General features: G+C 43.6%; 1 protein-coding gene across 2 annotated transcripts in view; it reads right to left on the reverse strand.

The window, feature by feature from the left end:
* PMFBP1 (polyamine modulated factor 1 binding protein 1) overlaps positions 1-23,735 on the reverse strand; it is a 561,980-nt gene that overhangs the window by 264,385 nt on the left and 273,860 nt on the right. For both annotated transcript variants that reach the window (XM_033943674.1, XM_033943673.1), the window contains 2 exons: positions 7,531-7,761; positions 6,538-6,768 (listed from right to left, as the gene is read on the reverse strand). In XM_033943674.1, coding sequence (XP_033799565.1) covers positions 6,538-6,768; positions 7,531-7,761 — 462 coding nt within the window. The remainder of the gene's footprint in view (positions 1-6,537; positions 6,769-7,530; positions 7,762-23,735) is intronic.

Here is a 23,735-nt window from a genome sequence, read left to right on the forward strand (position 1 = left end):
TCTAATCTACATACAGCTGCAAGTGTTGCTGGGAGCTGTTCACTCACCCTGAGTGGATGGTGGTGCTGAAAAGAACAGCTCTCAGCACAGCGAGCTCAGAAAGGAAGCTCCTTTGGGAGAAAGAATACTGGCTTTGATTTAACTCCCAGTAAGGCCTGAAGGCCATGGCTGACCAGCACTGATAGGGAATCTGGTGCAGCAAAGTAGAATGGCCAGGCTGACCAGTCCTGACAGGGGGGACAGGTGCAGTAGAGAATGGAAGTTTGGTAGTGGGAGGGTCTGTGAGAATCTATACACCGGCAGGGAGAGAAAGATCTAGCCCTATGTGGCTGACCAGTCCTGACAGGGAGGACTGGTGCAACACAGAAAGCACGGTGGTAGGAGGGTCTACATGGACATATACACCATCAGGAAAAGAGCTGAAGTAGCCGGGGACCCAGTAGAGCCTGGAGTAGAGGGGTTGACAACCAGAGGTGGGACTGGTGAAGAAGAGTCCAGGCAAGTCCTCAGTGTGTGCGTTGGCAAGAAGACGACTCAGGGGCTGGGAGAGCCCTCAGTGCGTGTGTGCCGGAGAAGACAACTGAGCGACAGAGATTCTGGGAGAGTCCAAGGACCCTGGGAGCATTGGCCAACGGACTGAGGGACCGTTTGGGATGCTGGCAACCGGCAGAGGGACCAGTAATGGCACCGGACGCTGTCGAAGACCTGGAGGGTTAAGAACATAAGAACATAAGAAGTTGCCTCCGCTGAGGCAGACCATAGGTCCATCCTGCCCAGCAGTCCGCTCCCGCGGCGGCCCATCAGGCCCATTGCCTGAGTAATGGTCTATACCTATCTATACCCCTCAATCCCTTTTTCTTCTAGGAATCTATCCAAACCTTCTTTGAAACCATTTAACGTTTTCTTGTCTACAACAGCCTCTGGAAGCGCGTTCCATGTATCCACCACCCTCTGAGTGAAAAAGAACTTCCTAGCGTTTGTTCTAAACCTGTCCCCTTTCAATTTCTCCGAGTGCCCCCTTGTACTTGTGGTGCCCCTTAATTTGAAAAATCTGTCCCTGTCTACTTTTTCTATGCCCTTCTATCATGTCTCCTCTAAGTCTCCGCTTTTCCAGGGAGAAAAGTCCCAACTGCTTCAATCTGTCGGTATATGGGAGATTTTCCATTCCCTTTATCAGTTTAGTTGCTCTTCTTTGTACTCCCTCAAGTACCGCCATATCTTTCTTGAGGTACGGTGACCAGTACTGGACACAGTACTCCAGATGCGGCCGCACCATTTCACGATACAGCGGCATGATGACTTCCTTCGTCCTGGTCGTAATACTCTTCTTAATGATACCCAACATTCTGTTTGCTTTCCTTGAGGCCGTGGTGCATTGCGCCGATGCCTTCAGTGTTGCGTCTACCATCACTCCCAGGTCTCTCTCCAGGTTACTGACCCCTAGTGGTGTTCCCCCCATTTTGTATGTGAACATCGGGTTCTTTTTCCCCACGTGCATGACCTTGCATTTCCCTATGTTGAAGCTCATTTGCCATTTTTTGGCCCACTTTTCCAGCTGCGTTAGATCCTTTTGGAGATCTTCGCAGTCTTCCCTGGTTTGAGCCCTGCTGTATAGTTTGGTGTCAGCTGCAAATTTAATGACTTCACACTTGGTTCCCGCATCTAGGTCGTTTATGTAGATATTGAACAGGAGCGGTCCCAGCACCGACCCCTGCGGAACTCCGCTCGTGACCCCTTTCCAGTCTGAGTAGTGGCCCTTTACGCCAACCCTCTGCTTCCTGTTTGCCAGCCAGTTTTTGATCCATCGGTGGACCTCCCCTTCTACCCCATGGTTCCATATCTTTTTAAGCAGTCTCTCGTGTGGTACCTTGTCGAAGGCTTTTTGGAAGTCAAGGTAAATGATGTCTATAGATTCCCCTTTATCCACCTGGCTGTTCACCCCCTCAAAGAAGTACAATAAGTTTGTGAGGCATGATCTACCCTTGCAGAAGCCATGTTGACTCAGTTTTAGCTGCCCATTTTTTTCGATGTGCTCACAGATGCTGTCTTTAATCAGTGCCTCCATCATCTTTCCCGGGACTGAGGTCAGGCTCACCGGCCTGTAGTTTCCTGGGTCTCCCCTTGCGCTCTTCTTGAAGATGGGCGTGACATTTGCTATTTTCCAATCCTCCGGGATCTCTCCGGTTTTTAAGAATAGGTTGCATATCTGTCGAAGTGGCTCCGCTATTTCGTCTTTTAGTTCCTTGAGTACCCTTGGGTGAATGCCGTCCGGACCTGGCGATTTGTCGCTCTTTAGTCTATCGATCTGCTTGAGTACATCCTCTTGGCTTACCTCTAAATTGACCAGCTTATCATCTTGGTCTCCAATTACGTTCTCCTCGGGTTCCGGAATGTTGGTTATATTCTCCATCGTGAAGACTGACGTGAAGAACTCATTTAACCTGTCAGCTATCTCTTTCTCTTCTTTTACTACTCCCTTTCTGTCTCCATCGTCCAATGGTACCACTTCTTCTCTCGCCGGTTGCTTCCCCTTGACATATCTGAAGAACGACTTGAAGTTTGTTGCTTCCTCTGCCAGTCTCTCTTCGTATTCTCTTTTTGCTTTTCTAACCACTCGGTGACACTCCTTCTGGTGTTCTTTGTGCACTTTTTGGTTCTCCTCTGTTTGGTCTTTTTTCCATTTTCTGAACGATGCTTTCTTGTCGCTTATCGCCTTCTTCACTGCATTTGTTATCTACACTGGGTTTTTTGTTCTATTTTTTTTGCACCCTTTTCTGAACTTGGGGATGCATAGGTTTTGCGCTTCGTGCACAGTCTCCTTGAGTAAGGTCCAGGCTTTTTCTACGGATTCCGTCTTCCCTATGTTGCCTTTGAGTTTCTTTCCCACCAGTTCCCTCATGGCGTCATAATTTCCTTTTTTGAAGTTGAGTGCCGTCGTTGTGGTTCTTTTCCCCTTTGATGATCCAATTTCAAGCCTGCACTGGATCGTGTTGTGATCGCTGTTACCTAGCGGGGCTAATACCGCCACCTCCTTTGCTGGCCCCCCTAGTCCGTTGAAGATTAGGTCAAGAGTGGCATCGCCCCGTGTTGGTTCCGTGACCAGTTGCTCCATGAAACAGTCCCTCGTGACCTCTAGGAATTTGGTCTCTCTTGCGCAGTTTGAGTGCCCAATACACCAGTCTATCCCAGGATAGTTGAAGTCCCCCATCACCACCACATTTCCGCTTCTGCATACCTGCCTCAGTTCAGCCTCCAGCTCCTGGTCGATTTCTTCCGGTTGTCCAGGTGGGCGGTAGTACAGAACCAATTTAATGTCTGCCCCTGCTCCTCCCTGTAGCTTAACCCATAGTGATTCCAAGCCATCCGCCCGTACTGTTGTTTCCATCCTGGCTGATGGTATGGAGTCTTTTATGTACAGCGCTATTCTTCCACCCTTTTTATGTTAATGGAAGGTCAGGAGGGACTCAGGAGAAACCTGGAGAGATGAAGTCCAGGGAGGACTTGGGTTTTGAGGGAATGAATGTGGAATGATGTGTATTTTCTACTACTACTACTTATCACTTATATAGCGCTGAAAGGCATAAGCAGAGCTGTACATGTTGACATTTATAGACGGTTCCTGCTCGGAAAAGCTTACAATCTAACCTGAACAGACAGACATGACATATAGAGTTGGGGATGCAGAATCCAAGGTGAGAGGAGTCGAAAACACTCTCAAAGAGGTGGGCTTTAACTGGGTCTTGAACACTGCCAGAGACGGAGCCTGCTGTAGGGATTCAGGCAGCTTGTTCCAAGCATACAACGCAGCAAGGCAGAAGGGACGGTGTCTGGAGTTGTTGTTGAAGAGAAGGACACAGATAGGAGGGACATACCAGCTGAGTGGAGCTCAAGGTGAATCTTATTATAGAAGAACTCCGCCATTGTATTTCAACCTGTATGTTTGTGTTTGGTTTTAGCAGGTACCTGGGGGTGTGGATATGTGACGAGTATACTACTCGGCCCGGACACATGATGACAATTGCATATAGTTGTTGTTTTGAAATAGGGGCAAATTCTATAAACGGCGCCTAAGTTAAAAAAGAAATGCTGTTTAAAACAGAACTTGAGCAAAAATTCAGATTAGCTACTGGTGCCTAAACAAACGACATCAGAACTGTGCTTCTGGAGGCACCAAATGCCACTAAAGGCTGGGCTAACAGTGGAAATGGTGTTAGGTGCTGTAAAGTGCCTACAAAGGCGAGATTCACGTCAAAGGCAAGAAGAGGTTGACGCTCTGCTCTAACTGGATTCTCTTGGGCTTTTCACTAGTGTGCTTTCTGTTGGTTGAGCTAGTCTCACCCACATCTTTTTTTTTTTTTTAATCTTTATTCATTTTCAAATCTTGCATCAAGTGTACAAAATTCAATCATACAATTCGTACAAAGCACTAGACATACTAACAATTATTGTCTAAAAGAATATAAGAGTATTCCCTCCCCATCCATCCCAATCATCAAGAATACATCCATTAAAAACACATAACATACCTCCCCATCCCCATACTATCAATCTTTACTCCATGTAAAACTTTTAATAAGTGTACAAATATACCTATAGATAATATTGAAATCATCACTTGTAAATCTAGAAAAAACATAAATTGTATATGTAAACCCATAACCCTTCCTACTTCCCCAAAATTATTATAATGAACAATATAATAAGAACCCTTCCCCTCTCTCTAGTATTTTAAGGTGTATGTTTCAATAAAATGTAAGAAAAATGGTATTTAATCATCACAAAAAGATGTCAATGGTTCCCAGATTTTAATAAAAGTCTTATAATTTCCATTTTGTACAGCTAGTGATCTTTCCATTTTAAACATGTGACACAATGAGTTCCACCAAAAATTGAAATTAAGTCTACTGCAATCCTTCCAATTGTTAGTGATTTGTTGAATGGCGACTCCAGTCATGATTAATAAAAGTTTATTATTAGATGAAGATATCTGACTCTTTTTTCTCATGTAGGTTCCAAATAATATTGTATCATAAGTAGTGCTACATGATTCTCCAGTAAACAATTTACTTGATCCCAGATTGAATTCCAAAAGGCTAAGATATAGGGACAATAAAACAAAAGATGATCTAAAGTCCCTAAATCAAGATTACAATGCTAGCATCTATTAGACAAGGAACTATTCAACTTCTGTAATCTAACTGGGGTCCAAAATGCTCTATGCAAAAGAAAAAACCATGTTTGTCTCATAGATGCAGACATTGTACATCTCATCCTCCAAGACCAAATTTGTGGCCATTGAGAAGCTGAAATCTGATGCTTAATCTCAATGCTCCAAATATCCCTAAGACCGTTTTTAGGTTTTTTTTAACCAAATCATTAATAGTTTTATACCACTGCACAGCCTGGTGACCCAGAAAGTCTACCTGAAAGCATGAGAATTCCAATCTATATTGAGTATTAAAACTTTTCCATTCAGGGAACCCTGCCTGAATGGCCTGCTTCAATTGCAACCATCGAAAACATTGTGATTTATTGAGCCCAAATTTATGTTGCAAATGTGTAAAATCAAGCAGTTTACCATTTAAAATAACATCATTTAAAGTCCGAATGCCTGCAATTATCCAGTGCCTCCAGATAATCTTAAAACCGCCAATTTAAATCTTGGGGTTTAGCCAAATGGTTTGATTTGTTGACTTGCTGATAGGCATAGCAGTTAAATTATTAACAAATCATAAGGTTTTCCAAGTGTCCATCAAAATTCTATTTTCCTTATATAATCTGGGCATTTCTAAGAACATGACAAAGATGTAAAGGAAACATGAGTCGCCATTCCAAATATAACCAATCAGGAGTGTACTCAATGAGCTCCAGGAGAACCCAATACATACCTTGACATAAAATATAGTCTCACCCACATCTTATCCACACTCTCGCTATATGTCTTAGCATACGGAGTGTAATATAGCTTTAAAAAAACCTTTGGCTGGGTGTTTGGTTCTTGTTGAGTGGGTATTTCAGCAGTTTTTGCAATATCTGAGGGTCTTGTTTGGAGAGCTTATTGTGGTTGCACAAAGAAGTGTGCTAGGCGGCAGACACAGCAGTGCTGAGTTGGGAAGAGTAGAGCAGATCGGGAAGCCTTTGGAATAACTCTTTACCATCTTTGAGCTGCCCAGATCCAATCTAGGCCTGGGACATGCAAGGGGACTCTGCCCCTTCCCTTCCTCACTCGAGGGCAGACACAGCGGTGCTGGGCCGGGAAGAGCAGGAGATGTCCAGACCTGATCTAGGCCCATGACACATCGGCAGGGTAAGGAGGAAGATCTTTTTCACGTGTCCCTCTTTACCCCATCGAGAGTGTTGCTAGGGGCACCGCTGGGCTACTTCTGCAGGGAGGAAGTCCCACCCAATTACTTCTAGCCAGATGTGCCCTTAAAGGGCCCACAGCCAGATGCCTACCCATCACATCAGCAGAATATAGTCCAAGGTACTGTTCTGAATCTATTCTAGCCCTTTTGAATAATCACCTTCTCTGCTTACCTCATCCTGCTTGTCAGCTGCCTGCTCTTTCAGTCTTTGAATCATTCCCTCGCACTGGTGAGTGTGCACACGGCTTTCAGCCAGGTCTTCCTGTGTGGCCTGCAGTTCTTGAGTCAAATGGTCAATGTTTTCTTCACACCTGTCTATTTGGGCACACCTACTTTCAAGTTCCTGTTGTAAAACTAACAGCTCACCCCGCAAAGCAGTGACGAAGCCTTCATGATCAGCCACCTGTAAAAAGAACAATTCCAAAAAAAGATGAAGCTGCCTATCTATACTAGGCATTTTTTGAGGACAGCAGAATACCAGGGCTTACGTATAAGTATCATCTTTCAATTAGAAGAAAGCTTAAGGGCTTCCAAGAATGCTCAATTATGCATGTGTGGGAGCTCTCACATCATTGTAAGATGCTCCTCAGTTTGGCACAAATCTAGTCTCAGTGGACACTGACTCCTAGAGGAGGCAGATGAGCTTTGGTATCTTATTGTCCTTGCACAGCGCCTGTTACAGATGAACAACTTTACCTTATTTTAAGGGAGGCACAGGATGCAACATTTTTCACTTTGAAAGGCTCTTGGCAGTAGATATAGAGCAGCTGAAAATGGAGTCCTCACCCACACGCACCCAGGGGGAGGGGAGTATTTCTTTGTATGGTTCTATTCCCTTATGAAATGTTGGTTGGGTGGGTTTCTTTTATTGTTGTATGGATTTTGATTAATTATAAATGCATATATGATTAATATTATTTTTATAGATACTGTATTGCATTTTTGTTAGTTTTGAAACTCAATAAAGATTTATTAAAAAAAAAAAAAAAAGGATGCCTCATGTATGGTTTGTCTTTGAAAGTGAGGTTGCACTTCTACAGATTCAATGACCCTGTGGGAGTGCAAAGCCCAGAGCTAATATTTCAAACTGCCCCATTTGATTTCTCATAGTTAAACTGAGGGAATAGGATGGATGTAATGTATAGGTTAGTGGTCGTCCCCTTACATGGTTGCGAGCAACTTTCAGGTCTTCCTCCAGCTTTTGCAGGGTGCTCTCCAGCTCTCCTATCCGACTCACACAGGTTTGGTACTTCTTTTTGTACAGGTCCAAGCTGCTTTCTGCGGTGTTGCTCTTGCTTTCTGCGGTGGCCAAATGTTCTTCTGCATCTCTTAGGTTTGTCTGCACTTGAGAGAATTCTGACAATTTCTGTTGCATTTCCTTTTCATACCGACATACCTAAGGGGACCATAAACATATATGCTGGTCTGTTATCTATCATAGCAGCTATACTGGCAGTAACTAAGCAACAAACTCTACTGCTGGCTCATGCTCTAGGGGACAATGCACTAAGTCTGTATTACAGCCATGCGCTGATACCTTAGCACATAGCTTCCAGAGGCTGTTATAGGGGAAGCACCCTTCAGGGATTCAAGAAAAGGTTGGATAAGTTCCTGCTGAAACAGAACATACGCAGGTAAGGCTAGACTCAAATAGGGCACCGGTCTTTGACCTAAGGGCCGCCGCGTGAGCAGACTGCTGGGCACAATGGACCACTGGTCTGCCCCAGCAGCGGCAAATCTTATGTTCTTATGTTAACCCAAAAGTAATGCTGAAGATTTGCTCATTGATGCAGTGAACAAATTATATACCACACATGAAATGCCTTAAATCGCACAAGGGAACATCAACATATTACTCAACTGAGACTTCTACATAATCTCAAAGTTTTCATAACAGCACCTATAGATGTGCCTACATATGCATCTCACTTAAACTTGCTCATGTTGGCTTCAATGTATGCATACTTTGATTCACAAGTGTGGACTTAAGTATAATAATATTGGAGTGCTAAGCCTGCATTTTCATGTGTGCGCTAATTAAGGTACAATATGACAAAACAACCAGCCCCACAATGCAATAATGAAATAACTGCTTTACACACAGTACCCAAGAGGCAGCTGGAGCTCTGAAGTCTCAATACGTGGTTGAGACAGTGGTACAGGGCTGAGGGATTCTAATTTGTTAGGGACTGCACAGCATTCTGGGAAAGGGGGAGACTATTCTGAAAGGAAAGGTTCCACCTTAACTGGGATGGAACCAGGCTGTTGGTGCTACTTTTTAAAAAGGAGATAGAGTAGCTTTTAAACTAAAATTGGAGAGAAGTTGCCCAGGAGCAAATGGTTTGGTATGAAACATAGAAAATGATGGCACAAAAGGGCCAACGGCCCAACTAGTCTGCCCAATCATGATCCCTTCTACCCTCGAGAAACTATCCTCTATCATACCTCAATAGCGACCCCATATGTTTGTCCCATCGTTTCTTGAAGTCGAGCGTGCTACTAGCCTCGACTACCTGACGTGGAAGACCATTCCATCTATCAATCACTCTCTCAGTAAAGAAGTATTTCCTGGTGTACCTATGGAATCTTCCTCCCTAAGTTTTAGCGGGTGTCCTCTTGTCACCGTGGGATCCGTAAGAGTGAAGATTTCCTCCTCCTCCTCGATGCGGCCCGTTATGTACTTGAAAGTTTCTATCATGTCCCCCCTTTCTCTGCGCTCCTCGAGCGAGTATAAGCGCAGACTGCTCAGACGATCTTCATATGAAAGATCTTTAAGTCCTGAGACCATCCGTGTGGCCATTCTCTGAACTGACTCAATTCTCTTCACATCCTTTTGGTAATGTGGCCTCCAAAACTGGTATGGAGCATCATTGAAGGGGGAATCCCAATAGAGAGGTTTCAATAATAGTGAAAGAAATTCAGGAATATTTAAAAGGTAAGCAGAATAAAGAATGCAAATTATCCCCATCAATTTCTAAGCAGCTTGTAGATACAAGGGAAAAAAACCACAATTGGAACTGTCTGTATACTAATGCAAGAAGCCTAAAAAATAAGATGGGAAGAGTAAGAATATATAGCATTAAATAAATAGATAGATATAATAGGCACCTCAAAAGATCTGGTTGAAGGAGGACAATCAATATTCACAGTACTATCAGGATACAAATGATATCATAATGATAGAATGAAAGATTAGGTTCTTGCCTTAAAAATCTTTTTTTAGACAGAAGACATAGGATTCTGTACAGTAACTGTTACTTTCCATTAGTCATGAATCTACAGAAGGGTGTCATTCTAAAACTGAACTTTTCCCCTTCTGCAGTGGAGAATAGCTCCCTCTTCAGTTGGAACCAAAGCAATCAAACTCCATTGAAACAGAAGAAAGAGAAGGATGGGCATGGGGAACTTCCCCAGCAACAAACCATATTTTGTTTTGCTCTGTAACTTATGATAATACATGATTAATAAACATTGAACAATTTAACATTGAACAACAAATTATGCACATGAGTAGCTAGGAACCAACCTGCAAAGTGTAAATAGTAGGAGCCATAAAAACCCTAGAAAGGGAATAGGAGCCCTTATGTCCCTACTAAATCTTAGATATAGGAGAAGAGGTCCTGAGACATACATTGGCAATGTCCGAGGAAGGAATCAGGCAAATCAAAAGCTTTGATAGGATAGAATATAAAGAATCCTATGCCTTCTATCTGAAAGATTAGCAAGGTAAGAACCTAATCTTTCATTCAGTAGCAAAGACATAGGATTCTGTACAGTAGCTGACATACCAAAGCAGTGCCAGACGTCTAGGGAGGGACAGACGAGCCTATCTGCAGTAATGAGGATCCAAAAACAGCATCCTCTAAAGCCACCACATCCACTCTGTAGAACCTTATAAAAATGTATAGAGAAGACCAAGGAGCTGCTTTACAAATTTCATTGTGCGAAACAGCCTGGGACTCTGCCCAGAAAGCAGACACATATCTAGTCAAAATTGCTGTGGTAAACAGCCCCCTATCTCAATGCAGGAAAATCAAATTGTGATGCGAATCCATCTGGCAATCAAAGCCTTAGAAGCTAGCTTGCCTCACCTCGAGTGACAGGAATCATTAGTTTTCTCCAGAAAGAGAATATGGCTCTACATACATTCAGCCTTCACAAAATTCTGTCCTGTTCTGTCATATCCATCTTTTGATTGATATGGAAGGCAAAAACCACCTTTGGTAGAAAGGCAGGCATTGTCTGCAGAGAAAAACCCAACTCCAGAAACCAGAGGAAGGGTTCCCTACAGGAAAGGACCTGTAACTCTGAGATCCACCTTGCTGAGACAATGACAACTAAAACCATGGTCTTAACCGTAAGATCTAGGAGGGATGTGGAGCCCAAGATAAGTCCTTCAGAACCACACTGAGGTCCCAAGACAGGAACAGCTTGCGCAACAGGGGTTGCAATCTGAGTGCCTCCTTCAAAAACCAAATGATGTCTGGATGAGATGCTAACAACTGCATGCCTCCCCATGCCCTAAAACATGAAAGACCGGCTAACTGCTAGGACCTTTTCAAGACCAACCTATAGGAATGTTAGAATCACCAGGATAGGAGCCTTTTTAGGCTCCACCCGCTCCTTTGCACACCATAACTGGAAAGCCTTCCAGATCTTTGCATAAGCTGCAAACGTCACAGGTTTCTTTGCTGTACAGAGAGTCATAACATCAACCTCCAAGTAACCCTTACAATTTAGGGCTGAGTGCTCTGGAATTCATTGCTGGAGAATGTGGAGAAATCAGGTCATTTAGCAGGATTTAAAAAAAGGTTTGGATAATTTCCTTAAGAGAAGTCCATAGGCCATTATTGAGATGGCTTCAGGAAATCCACTGTTTATTCCTAGCATAAGTAGCATAAAATCTGTTTTACTACTTGGGACCTAATTAGGTACTTGGTATCTTGGCTGGCCACTGTTGGAAACAAGATACTGGCTTGATGGACCTTTGGACTGTCCCAGTATGGCAATTCTTATGTTCTTATGGCACATGATCAAACTAAGTTGAAATCTCAATACCCATCTTGTCCATACAATTTGCCCAATTACTATCACCCAACAAAACATCCAATCTAGCATAATTGTCATGTACAGTTTAGTAGTATGAAAATATTTTTTGAGCCACTTGGCACGCCATAAATCCAGTAGCCCAAAGTCTCTCAAAAATTTGACATATGACTTTGGGGCTTCTGATATAGGAAACTGTGGCCAATGTGGCAATCTACCACACTTAGAACATATAGCAAAATTAAAATATTTCCTCAGTATAACTTGACCATGAGATTTAGATTGTAATAAACCATACACCTTCTGCCAAAATATTCTGAGTCAGATGGAGAGTGCTGTGCATCTCCTTACCAGTGAAATGTTTGAGAGTAATTTTTGGTATGAAGAAAATTTCCACTTTTTTTTTTTTTTTTTTAAGCAAAATGTGTCTCCTGAACAAGAAGAATGACTAGCTGTGGTCTATAAATTTCTATATATAACAAGCTTCTTTTGTGCAAAGAGTTTAATCTCTGAACATTAAATGTCCATACTTTAATTGTCAAACTACCAATAAGGATACAGAAAATAACTTTTCAACTGAACATATAACGATTTCCTAAACGACTTACCTCTTTCAATCCATATTTCCCATCCCTCCTGCCCCCTCCACTCTTCCTTCATCCCCCCTCATAATTTCCCCAAACACCACCCATCATAGCAGTGTGAAAATGTGAGAGGTGAGCACCCAGCATGACCAGACTTGTTACTTTCTAACTCTCTCAGACTAATTACTATCAATTAAAAACAGAAAATACTTACAACACTACTTATATATAGTACTCATATCTCCCCCTCAGGCACAGACAGTATTCAGTATAATAACTTCTGGAGAAAATGCTTCTCTCCCCCAAAATGAGCAGTCAAAAAAAAGACAATTCAAAATAACAAAAACTTGTGCTTATCAAGTCTTAGCCACCCCAAGGTTTCTTTCTTTGTGTGTCTGCACGCTGAGAGTTGTGAGAACCCTTGTCTACATAGAAACATAGAGTATGACAGCAGAAAAGGGCCGTCGGCCCAACACGTCTGCCCACTCAAAAGAACCCTCCCCTTAAAAGAACACCCCCCCTAAGCAATTCCCAAAAGTGAACCCACATGCTTATCCCATCGTTTCTTGAAGTCGAGCACGTTGCTGGCTTCAACTACCTGACGTGGAAGGCCATTCCAACGATCAACCACCCTTTCGATTAAGAAGTATTTCCTGATGTCACCATGAAATCTCCCACCCTTGAGTTTGAGCGAATGCCCTCTTGTTGCTGTGGGACCCGTAAGAAAGAGGATATCTTCCTCCACCTCGGTACGGCCTGTAAGATATTTGAACGTCTCTATCATGTCTCCCCTCTCTCTGTGTTCTTCGAGAGAATATAACTGTAGCCTGCTTAGACGTTCTTCATATGGGAGATCCTTGAGTCCTGAGACCATCTTAGTGGCCATTCACTGAACCGATTCCATTCTCTTCACATCCCTTTGATAATGTGGCCTCCAAAACTGAACACAGTACTCCAGATGAGGTCTCACCATGGTCCTGTACAATGGCATTATGACTTCAGGCTTATGGCTGACAAAACTTCTTCGGATGCAACCCAGCATTTGTCTAGCCTTGGTTGAGACTTTCTCCACTTGAGTGGCAGCCTTCATATCTTCGCTAATGATTACACCCAGGTCTCGTTCTGCGACAGTTCTTGTTAAGGTTTCACCATTCAGGGTGTATGTTCTGCTGGGGTTACCGCTACCAAGGTGCATAACCTTACACTTTTTGGCGTTAAAACTCAGTTGCCAAGTATTAGACCATTGCTCCAGTAAAAGTAGGTCCTACCTCATAGTGTCGGGCACGGTTGCGCTGTCAATCACGTTGCATAGCTTAGCATCATCGGCGAATAGTGTAATTTTACCTCAAAGTCCCTGAGGCAGGTCTCGTACAAAGATATTAAACAGTATCAGACCCAAGACCGAGCCCTGCGGCACTCCACTGGTCACTTCCGACATTTCTGAGGGGGTACCATTTACTACCACTTTCTGAAGTCTACCACTGAGCCAATCTTTAATCCATGCAGTCAATGTTTCTCCTAGTCCCATCGTTTTCATCTTGTTTAATAACCTATGGTGTGGGACACTATTTAAAGCCTTACTGAAGTCCAAATACACGATATCCAGGGACTCTCCCCTGTCCAGTTGTTTCGTTACCCAGTCAAAGAAGCTTATCAGATTGGATTGAATCCATGCTGGTGGGGATCCCTCAGCCTCTCGTCATCTAGAATCGTATCCAATCTGTTTTTAAACAATGTTTCCATAAGTTTGCACACTGTTGATATGAGACTCATCAGCCTGTAATTTCCAGCCTCTGACCTGCATCCCTTTTTATGGAGTGGAATGACGTTAGCAGTTTTCCAGTCCAAGGGGACCTTTCCCTTGTTTAGGGAAAGATTGAAAAGCGCAGTTAACGGCTCTGCCAGGACACCTCTCAGTTCCCGAAGTACTCTGGGGTGTAGATTATCCAGTCCCATGGCTTTGTTCACCTTTAGTCTCGATAGCTCATTGTATACATTGCTCGTGGTAAATTCAAAATCCCAGAACAGGTCCTCCGAGCACTCCCTTGGTTGTAGCTGCGGTCCGGATACCGGTGCCTCACAGGTAAAGACCGAGCAGAAGTATCCATTGAGTAGTTCGGCTTTGTCTGAGTCTACATAGTTACCATCAGATTTCTTTAGGCGCACAATCCCGTCTGTGTTCTTTTTTCTGTCGCTAACATACTTGAAGAAGGATTTATCCCCTTTGTTTACATGCCTAGCTAAATTTTCTTCCATCTGGAGTTTGGCATTCCTGACTGCTGTTTTAACAGTTCTAGATTTCTCCAGATAGGCTTCTTTAGCTTCTGGTTGTTGTGATTGTCTGTAGGTTACAAATGCTCTTTTCTTCTGCTTTACTAGTTCTGAGATCTCCGCGGAGAACCATTGGGGTCTGTTGTTTCTCCGTTATTTACTCACGGTCTTTATGTAGATGTTGGTTGCTTCCTGCAGGGTAGATTTCAGAGCTGACCACAGTACCTCCACACTGTCCGTTGTGTCCTGGTTTTGCAGTGCCTCATAGACAAATTCTCCCATGTTCTGGAAGTTAGCTCCCTTAAAGTTAAGAACCTTTGTCGATGTATTTGACCTAGTGACTCCCTTAAGATGAAACCACACCATGTTGTGGTTACTGGAGGCCAACGCCTCACCTACCGAAACCTTTGTGACACTGTCTCCATTGGTGAGCAACAGGTACAGAATCGCCCGATCCCTGGTGGGCTCCAGTACCATCTGTTTGAGGCGTGCTCCTCGTATAGAGGCTAGTAGTTTCCTGCTGCCACTGGTTGTAGCGGAAAGTTTGTTTCAGTCTACATCAGGCAAATTGAAGTCCCCCAACAGCACAGTGTCTCCACGCAAAATGATGGTCTCGATGTCTTTGATTAGTTCCTTGTCTATGTTGTCTTGGAGGTCTGTACACAACACCAAAATACAGGCATTTGTCATTGCCTCTGGCAAGGTTCACCTAGAGGGATTCCCCCGTATACTTGACATCTATGATCCTGGTAACTTTGATGTCCTCTCTGATATATAGTGCTACCCCTCCTCCGGTTTTGTCTTCTCTATCTAGACCAGGGATCTCAAAGTCCCTCCTTGAGGGCTGGAATCCAGTCAGGTTTTCAGGATTTCCCCAATGAATATGCATTGAAAGCAGTGCATGCACATAGATCTCATGCATATTCATTGGGGAAATCCTGAAAACCCGACTGGATTGCGGCCCTCAAGGAGGGACTTTGAGATCCCTGATCTAGACGGAGCAAATTATATCCTGGTATAGCCATATCCCATCCATGGGACTCAAAGAACCAGGTTTCCGTTATCGCCACCACATCTAGGTCGGCATTTCTCATTTCTGTTTCCAATTCCAGAATTTTATTGCCTAAACTACGTGCATTAACATACATAGCTGTCCATTCGCTATGTTTGTCCGGTCTGCCTGGAGATTTTCCCATTCGAGTTAGTTTGTCCCCTTCAGTACTGTCTTTGACACAAATACTTACCTCAGACTAAAAAATGGAGTGGTTATTTACCCTACCAGGATGAAAGTGGGTCCCCTCCCCAGCTCACCTAGTTTAAAGCCCTACGGAGCAGCCGAGCCAGACATCGTCCAAAGATGTTCTTCCCACAGTCCTTGAAGTGCCTCTCCGTGGTCCAGGAAGCCGAAGTTCATCTCTCTGCACCATCCGTATAGCCACTCGTTTGTCCACTGGATACGTTCTTCCCTAGCTCTCCCCTTGCCTCTTACTGGAAGGATGGAGAAGACCACCTGTGCCTCCATCTGTTTCAGCTTCTTACCTAGGGCACTAAAATCTTCCGTTATCTTCTCAGGGGTTTTCCTGGTGGTGTAGTTCGTCCCAACGTGGATGAAGAGCATTGGGTAGTGGTCTTGGGACTTGATCAGTCTTCCTAAGCAGGTGGTCATGTCCCGGATCCTGGCTCCTGGCAGACAGCAAACCTCTCTTGATTGTAGATATGGTCTACATAGTGGTCCCTTGGTGCCCCGCAGCAGGGAGTCCCCGATGGCAACCACTCTGCGCTTCTTTGGGGGGTGCTGATCCATTGCTTCTGGAACCGGGGTCATCCGCTGGGACTCAACATCACATTCCTGGATATCTTCCTGAATTCCGCTGGCCGGTCTACATGCTACCACTTGCTGGGTTAAGTGCGCTCTTAAGACACATTGATACCATTTGGTAAATTACGTACTTGCAGATGTTGAAGAGTATGCCAGGCCTCCCAAATGTCTATCACTTGATGTGAAGCGCTCTTGTAGGTAAAAATTAATCTAGCTAGAAATCCCCATTTATACCCAAAGTGCTCTGATATCAAAAGTGCTGTGACTCCCTGGAATGACCTACACTTCTGGGGGGTGATAGGAGAAAGATTAGGTACTGTATAGACTTATATATAAGTCGACCCAATTATAAACCAAAGTAACCTTTTCCCCCACAGAGAGGAGAAAAAAAGGTTGACTCGAATATAAACCGGGGATAGGGGGGCGGGATTTAACATTCAAGTGCCCGGCTCTGCACCCTTTCTCCCCTTCCTCCCTGCCCTGCCCCCATCCCCTCTCCCTCCCAATGCCTTGCAGACCTCCAGCAGGCCTGCCGTAAGACCTGGTGGGCCAGGACACGAGGGATCCCTCCCTCCCACCTCCCCTGTATGTTTTTCAATTCCCTGGTGGTCCAGTGGTGAACCAGGGCAGAAGCGATCTTCCTTCACTTCTACCCTGTGCAGAGCCAATAGCTGAATGGCTTTGTAATCAATCGGTCGCGGGCAGGGGAGTTAGGTGAAGAGGGATGTTTTTATTGTTCTCCTAAAGTTGAGGAGTCCTTCAAGGAATCTAATCTGAGGGGCAGTTGATTCCAGTGGCTTTGTAATTAGTGGGAGTAGGAACATCGTTTGGCAGTTTGCAGTTGAAGGACACGACCAGGGGGCATTTTTAGGTGTATTTCATCCTGGGAGCAGAGGGACCTGTTCGGCAAGTACGAAGGAAGCTTGGTTTTCATAACCTGGCAAATGAGAAGTAGAGAAAAAGATTAACCAAAAACAAGTAGATCCACAAAAGAGGTTAATCAAAAGAGCAAAAAGTCATCAAAATAAATGACCTGCATAACTAAATCAACATGAAGGAAAAAGATCTCAGAGTTGCCACTCCTGCGGATTATAGTGTTATAGCCCACATATGGAATTGTGGCGTGGTTGTCTTTCATTGATCTAAAAAACCTTCATGATGAGTATATGACTTAATTCGTCAAAAAATTTAAATATATCACTTCACTACTCTTTATAATTTAAAGTGTCTATCCTATATTTTAATAGTTTAATTTAAATAATTTTTTTAAATTTTTCTTTTCTTTTTAATATATAGAAACTGTGCAAATTTGCAAAAATATAAAATGACAACTGCCTAACAGTAACTTGGAATGTGCAAACAAGCAATGATTTTACTGTGCAGATGAGCAACAATTAAACTGCAAATATACAAGGCACAGAAAATAGCAGCAAAACTGGTGCAAATAAGCAAATTATAGCAAAGACATCAAAAAAGCCAAAAAGGCACTTATCTTGTGATGTCGTATTACAAGATAGAAAGCTTAGTTCCCATAACTAATATCCAACAGGAACCCGTTTCGCCGCAACATGCGGCTTCATCAGGGTTTTAATTGATATACGGGCTGAGAAAAAAGCACACAACAGAGTTATTATTGTAAAGAATATGTCTACCACCAAAATATTTGAAAAGTAAAGTACTTACTTAAAGCGTTTGTCTTTTAGGTTGTTATCACACAAACCTGCACTGAAAAATGGCGCTTTTAAGCACAGAACGCCAGTGCATGCGCAATAGGCCAAAGACTATTCAGACATTTTGATTGGATGTCAAAAATCAACATGTGAAAACATTCGTTCGATCGGAATAACACCACGGAATGTGATTGGTCACTTTAAATGTCAATCTTGTACTATATGTGAAATCACATTGCAAACTAAAATTTTCACTAATCCACAAGAAAATTAACAATATATGTTGAAGCATTTTACAAACTGTAGGAGTCAGTTTGTCATTTATGCCATCATCTGCCCATGCAATCTGATATATATAGGCATGACCACAAGGGATTTAAAGACCAGAATTTGTGAACATAAATCCAACCTCAAACGTAACGGAAGTGCAGAGGTCAGAGTTGAACATTGTGCTGCATTTAAACACACTTTCAGTGACTTACGCTGTCTGGCGATTGACCAGGAACCCAGAACGTTACGAGGAGGGGATAGAGTCAAAAGATTAAGACAACGAGAACTTAGATGGATTTATATGCTTAACAGCATCTATCCCTTTGGGTTAAACACTGTAGCAGATTGGTCAATATTTATATAAGTTTCTTTCATCGTATTTCTGCTGTTTTCACATGTTGATTTTTGACATCCAATCAAAATGTCTGAATAGTCTTTGGCCTATTGCGCATGCACTGGCGTTCTGTGCTTAAAAGCGCCATTTTTCAGTGCAGGTTTGTGTGATAACAACCTAAAAGACAAACGCTTTAAGTAAGTACTTTACTTTTCAAATATTTTGGTGGTAGACATATTCTTTACAATAATAACTCTGTTGTGTGCTTTTTTCTCAGCCCGTATATCAATTAAAACCCTGATGAAGCCGCATGTTGCGGCGAAACGGGTTCCTGTTGGATATTAGTTATGGGAACTAAGCTTTCTATCTTGTAATACGACATCACAAGATAAGTGCCTTTTTGGCTTTTTTGATGTCTTTGCTATAATTTGCTTATTTGCACCAGTTTTGCTGCTATTTTCTGTGCCTTGTATATTTGCAGTTTAATTGTTGCTCATCTGCACAGTAAAATCATTGCTTGTTTGCACATTCCAAGTTACTGTTAGGCAGTTGTCATTTTATATTTTTGCAAATTTGCACAGTTTCTATATATTAAAAAGAAAAGAAAAATTTAAAAAAATTATTTAAATTAAACTATTAAAATATAGGATAGACACTTTAAATTATAAAGAGTAGTGAAGTGATATATTTAAATTTTTTGACGAATTAAGTCATATACTCATCATGAAGGTTTTTTAGATCAATGAAAGACAACCACACCACAATTCCATATGTGGGCTATAACACTATAATCCGCAGGAATGGCAACTCTGAGATCTTTTTCCTTCATGTTGATTTAGTTGTGCAGGTCATTTATTTTGATGACTTTTTGTTCTTTTGATTAACCTCTTTCATAACCTGGCACCATGTCGTGCAAGGATTTGAAGACACAATGTTTGGCTAAGGGCAGCCAGTGAGCTAATAGTATCTCAGAGTTCCCTTTGACACCGGTCTGGGAAGGTGTTCCTTCCTGAGACCCGGGTGTAGAAGTTACAGTCAAAGATTCGCTCTCTTATGAGCTCCCGTTGCCCCCAGGCGCAAGAATTTCTTCAGGTCTTGGGTTCAATGGTGGCCTCGTTAGAGGTAGTCCAATGGGCACATGCTCATATATGTTCCCTTCAGTATGCGCTCCTTCAGATATAGTCTCTGCAGTCTCATAATTTGGCCATGCCGGTTCCTCTGTGTCAGTGGTCTCAAACTCAAACCCTTTGCAGGGCCACATTTTGGATTTGTAGGTACTTGGAGGGCCGCAGAAAAAAAAAATAGTTAATATCTTATTAAAGAAATGACAATTTTGCATGTAGTAGAACTCTTTATAGTTTATAAATCTTTCCTTTTGGCCAAGTCTTAATAATAATATTGTCATTTATAGCTAAAGAGACATATGATCAAGAAACTGTTTTATTTTACTTTTGTGATTATGATAAACATACCGAAGGCCTCAAAATAGTACCTGGCGGGCCGCATGTGGCCACGAGTTTGAGACCACTGCTCTACGTGGACTAGTTTGGTAAAGTCTTTGTTGGTGGCTTCAGTCCCACAATGTGGTCCAGGGAATGAATCTGGATCAGCCCGAGTGGACAGTTCTACTCACAGATGCCAGTCTCCTCGGCTGGGGAGCCCAGTGTCTTGGTAATTCAGTGCAGGGAAGTTAGAAACATAGAAATAGACGGCAGATAAGGGCCCACGGCCCATCTAGTCTGCCCACCTTAATGTCCCTCCCCTACCTTTGCCCTGTGAATAGATCCCATGTGCCGATCCCATTTGGCCTTAAAATCAGGCACGCTGCTGGCCTCAATCACCTGTAGTGGAAGACTATTCCAGCAATCAACCACTCTTTCAGTGAAAAAGAATTTCCTGGTGTCACCTCGTAGTTTCCCGCCCCTGATTTTCAACGGATGCCCTCTTGTTGTCGTGGGACCCTTGAAAAAGAAGATATCTTCCTCCACCTCGATGCGGCCCGTAAGATACTTGAACGTCTCGATCATGTCCCCCCTCTCTCTGCGCTCCTCGAGCGAGTATAGCTGTAATTTGTCAAGCCGTTTTTCGTATGGTAGATCCTTGAGTCCCGAGACCATCCGGGTGGCCAATCAGACCTTAGACTTAGTAGGGATGGGCGGACCCGCTATTCCTAAGGCCTGATTGGTCCAGGCTTCTAGAGCCTGGGCCAATCAGGCCTTAGGCTTCTGCGGGATGAGCCGGGAAGGGGCGGGCCCGCCTCATTTCGACGAGGCGTGCCTGCTTGCTCGACGTGCAAGACCCATCTGTAAGAACAGGTTTGGTGGAGTGGGGGTTGTTAGCGCCGGGGGGGGGGTGCGTCTTCGGGCAGGAGGGATTGGGCACCCTCTTGCCAGCGACCGATATTGTCGGGGGGGGGGGGGGCGATCGGTAGTGTCGGGGGGGCGGTCGGTAGTGTCGGGGAGGGGGGGTGCGTCTTTGGGCAGGAGGGTTTGGGCACCCTCCTGCCAGTGATCGGTCAGGGGGCCACGGCCCGCTATACTTATAGCGGCAGAGAGATCCCTTGCCGCGATAAGTGTAGCGGGCCGTGTCTAATCTAACCCGATTCTCTAACCCGCATCTGTAACATGGATGCCGGTTACAGAATCGGGGTTTAGTTTAGGCCGATTCTGAATAGGACGCCTCTCCCGGGCGTCCTATACAGAATCAGGGCCTAGGTGTCTTGCGGGCCTCGTCTTCAATATAGGCGGCCCATATTTTAAAAAACGTGCATCCCGATTGGCTGATTAGACAGCTGTAGGATGCCTACAGCTGCCTATAATCGGGACGCACTTTTAGAGAATCAGGGCCTAAGTGCTCATGCACAGAATTCACATACATTAAGCATTCAGCCAGACTGGATTGTTTATCAAGAAGATAGGCTGCTTGAATAGGACAAAGAAGCCAGAGACTAATCCCATCTACCATCTGCAAGTATCACACCTTCCTTATCAGGTACAAATCATTCCTGGACAGAACCTTTAAGTTCCAAGCGAAAAGACAGCAAGTTTGGCTGAAAAACTACATAAACGAACCCAATCTGACATATAGTGCATTCCGAAAATCGATTAAAACCGCCCTGTTCGCCAAATTCATTGACTAAAACTGTCCCCTCACTCACTAGGACTTCCCCCCTGTAAACGCCTTTTTCTTCCTCTCAAGAAGCTCCTCTCATGTATTCAGGTATTCTCTACCCATAGAACCCCAATCAACATGTAAGTACTAAAGTATTCAGGTACTCACTAACCATAGAACTCCAATTAATACGTAAGTTTCCCTCTTAGATTATTGTTTGTATTTAGACCCATTGTATGGTATTGTACTTAGACTCATTTTATTGTATTGTATTTAGACTTATTGTAATGTATTGTATTGTATTTAGACTCATGGTACGGTATTGTAAGTTGACTTATTGTATTGTATTAAGACCTTTTGTTATTCGCTGAATGTCCAGCCTTCTTACAATGTAAACCGCCTAGAAGTCGCCTGACTATGGCGGTATAGAAAAATAAAGTTATTATTATTATTATTATCAATTAAACTAACCATTGTTTCAAAAAGATACCGGGAAATACAATAGTTTCTATATTCAGAATAAGATTCCAAGCTATAAAAGCCTCCTTTTTGCAACACCCTCTCTCTTGCTCTATCTCTGGAACCCGAAGCTTAGATCATCACCCCCCATCCCCCTTTCTCTCTCTCTCTCTCTTGCTTTATCTCTGGAACTTCAACGCTTCTCTCTGGACTCTGCAAGGCAGGGAAACTGCTTTGCTCTCTCCTTAATTGTAATGCTTAATTGTAACTTTTATGAATCTTGCTTTCTCTGCACAATATATCTATTCTTTATGCAAACACTGTTAGTGGTCTTTGTGAGTGATTCTACTTCCTGGTGAATCTTCTGTAAGGTATTGAACTTGGGACCTGTTGTTTGTAAGGGCGCCTCACATATCCCCTACAACCTTACATTGTGGGGGTGCTACCATCCTTACAGATGCCTCGTGGTCAATTAATGTTCTGGAGACCAGAGCCATTCAGTTAGCACTAGCAGCCTTTCTGTCTCTCTTGGCAAGCAAAGCAGTTCAGGTTCCGTCAGACAATGCCATGGCAGTGGCCTGCATCAACTGAAAGGGATGAGCCAAGAGTCATCTAGTAACGTAAGAGGCAGCATTTCTCATGGAGTGGGTAGAGACCCACCTGCTGGACATCTCAGCTTCCCATATAGTGGAAGTGGACAATGTCCAGGTGGGTTTTCTCAGTCATGTGCTGGATGCCGGCGAGTGGTGTCTCAAGTTGGAGGCCTGTTCAATAGGTTTGAGAGTGACATGGCTGAAGGGTTAGAAGGAAAGGTTTTCCTTTTTGCAGATACCAAGATTTGTAACAGAGTAGACACCAAAGAGGGAGTGGAAAATATGAAAAAGGATCTGCAAGTTAGAGGAATGGTTTAATGCCTGGCAACTAAAATTCAATGCAAAGAAATGCAGAGTAATGCATTTGGGGATTAATAATCGGAAGGAACCGTATATGCTGGGAGGTGAGAAGCTGATATGCACGGCCCGGGAGAGGGACCTTGGGGTGATAGTGTCCGAAGATCTAAAGGCAAAAAAAAACAGTGTGACAAGGCGGTGGCTGCTATCAGAAGGATGCTGAGCTGTATAAAGAGAGGCGTAGCCAGTAGAAGGAAGAAGGTGTTGATGCCCTTGTAAAGGTCATTAGTAAGGTCCCAGTTCAGTTTTGGAGACCGTATCTGGTGAAGGATGTAAGAAGACTTGAAGCGGTCCAGAGGAGGGCGACGAAAATGATAGGAGGCTTGCGCCAGAAGAAGTATGAGGAGAGACTGGAAGCCCTGAATATGTATACCCTAGAGGAAAGGAGGGACAGGGGAGATATGATTCAGACGTTCAAATACTTGAAGGGTATTAACGTAGAACAAAATCTTTTCCAGAGAAAGGAAAATGGTAAAACCAGAGGCCATAATTTGAGGTTGAGGGGTGGTAGATTCAAGAACAATGTTAGGAAATTCTACTTTACGGAGAGGGTGGTGGATGCCTGGATTGCGCTCCCAAGAGAGGTGGTGGAGAGGAAAACGACTGAGTTCAAAGAAGCACGGGATGAACACAGAGGATCTAGAATCAGAAAATAATCTTAAATATTGAACTAAGGCCAGTACTGGGCAGACTTGCATAGTCTGTGTCTGTATATGGCCATTTGGGGGAGGATGGGCTGGAGAGGGCTTCAATGGCTGGAAGGGTTTAAATGGGATGGAGTAGGTTTTGACGGAGATTTCGGCAGTTGGAACCCAAGCACAGTACCTGGTAGAGCTTTGAATTCTTGCCCAGAAAT

The sequence above is a fragment of the Geotrypetes seraphini genome, chromosome 4, assembly GCF_902459505.1.
Source record: "Geotrypetes seraphini chromosome 4, aGeoSer1.1, whole genome shotgun sequence".
NCBI classification, from domain to species: Eukaryota; Metazoa; Chordata; class Amphibia; order Gymnophiona; family Dermophiidae; genus Geotrypetes; species Geotrypetes seraphini.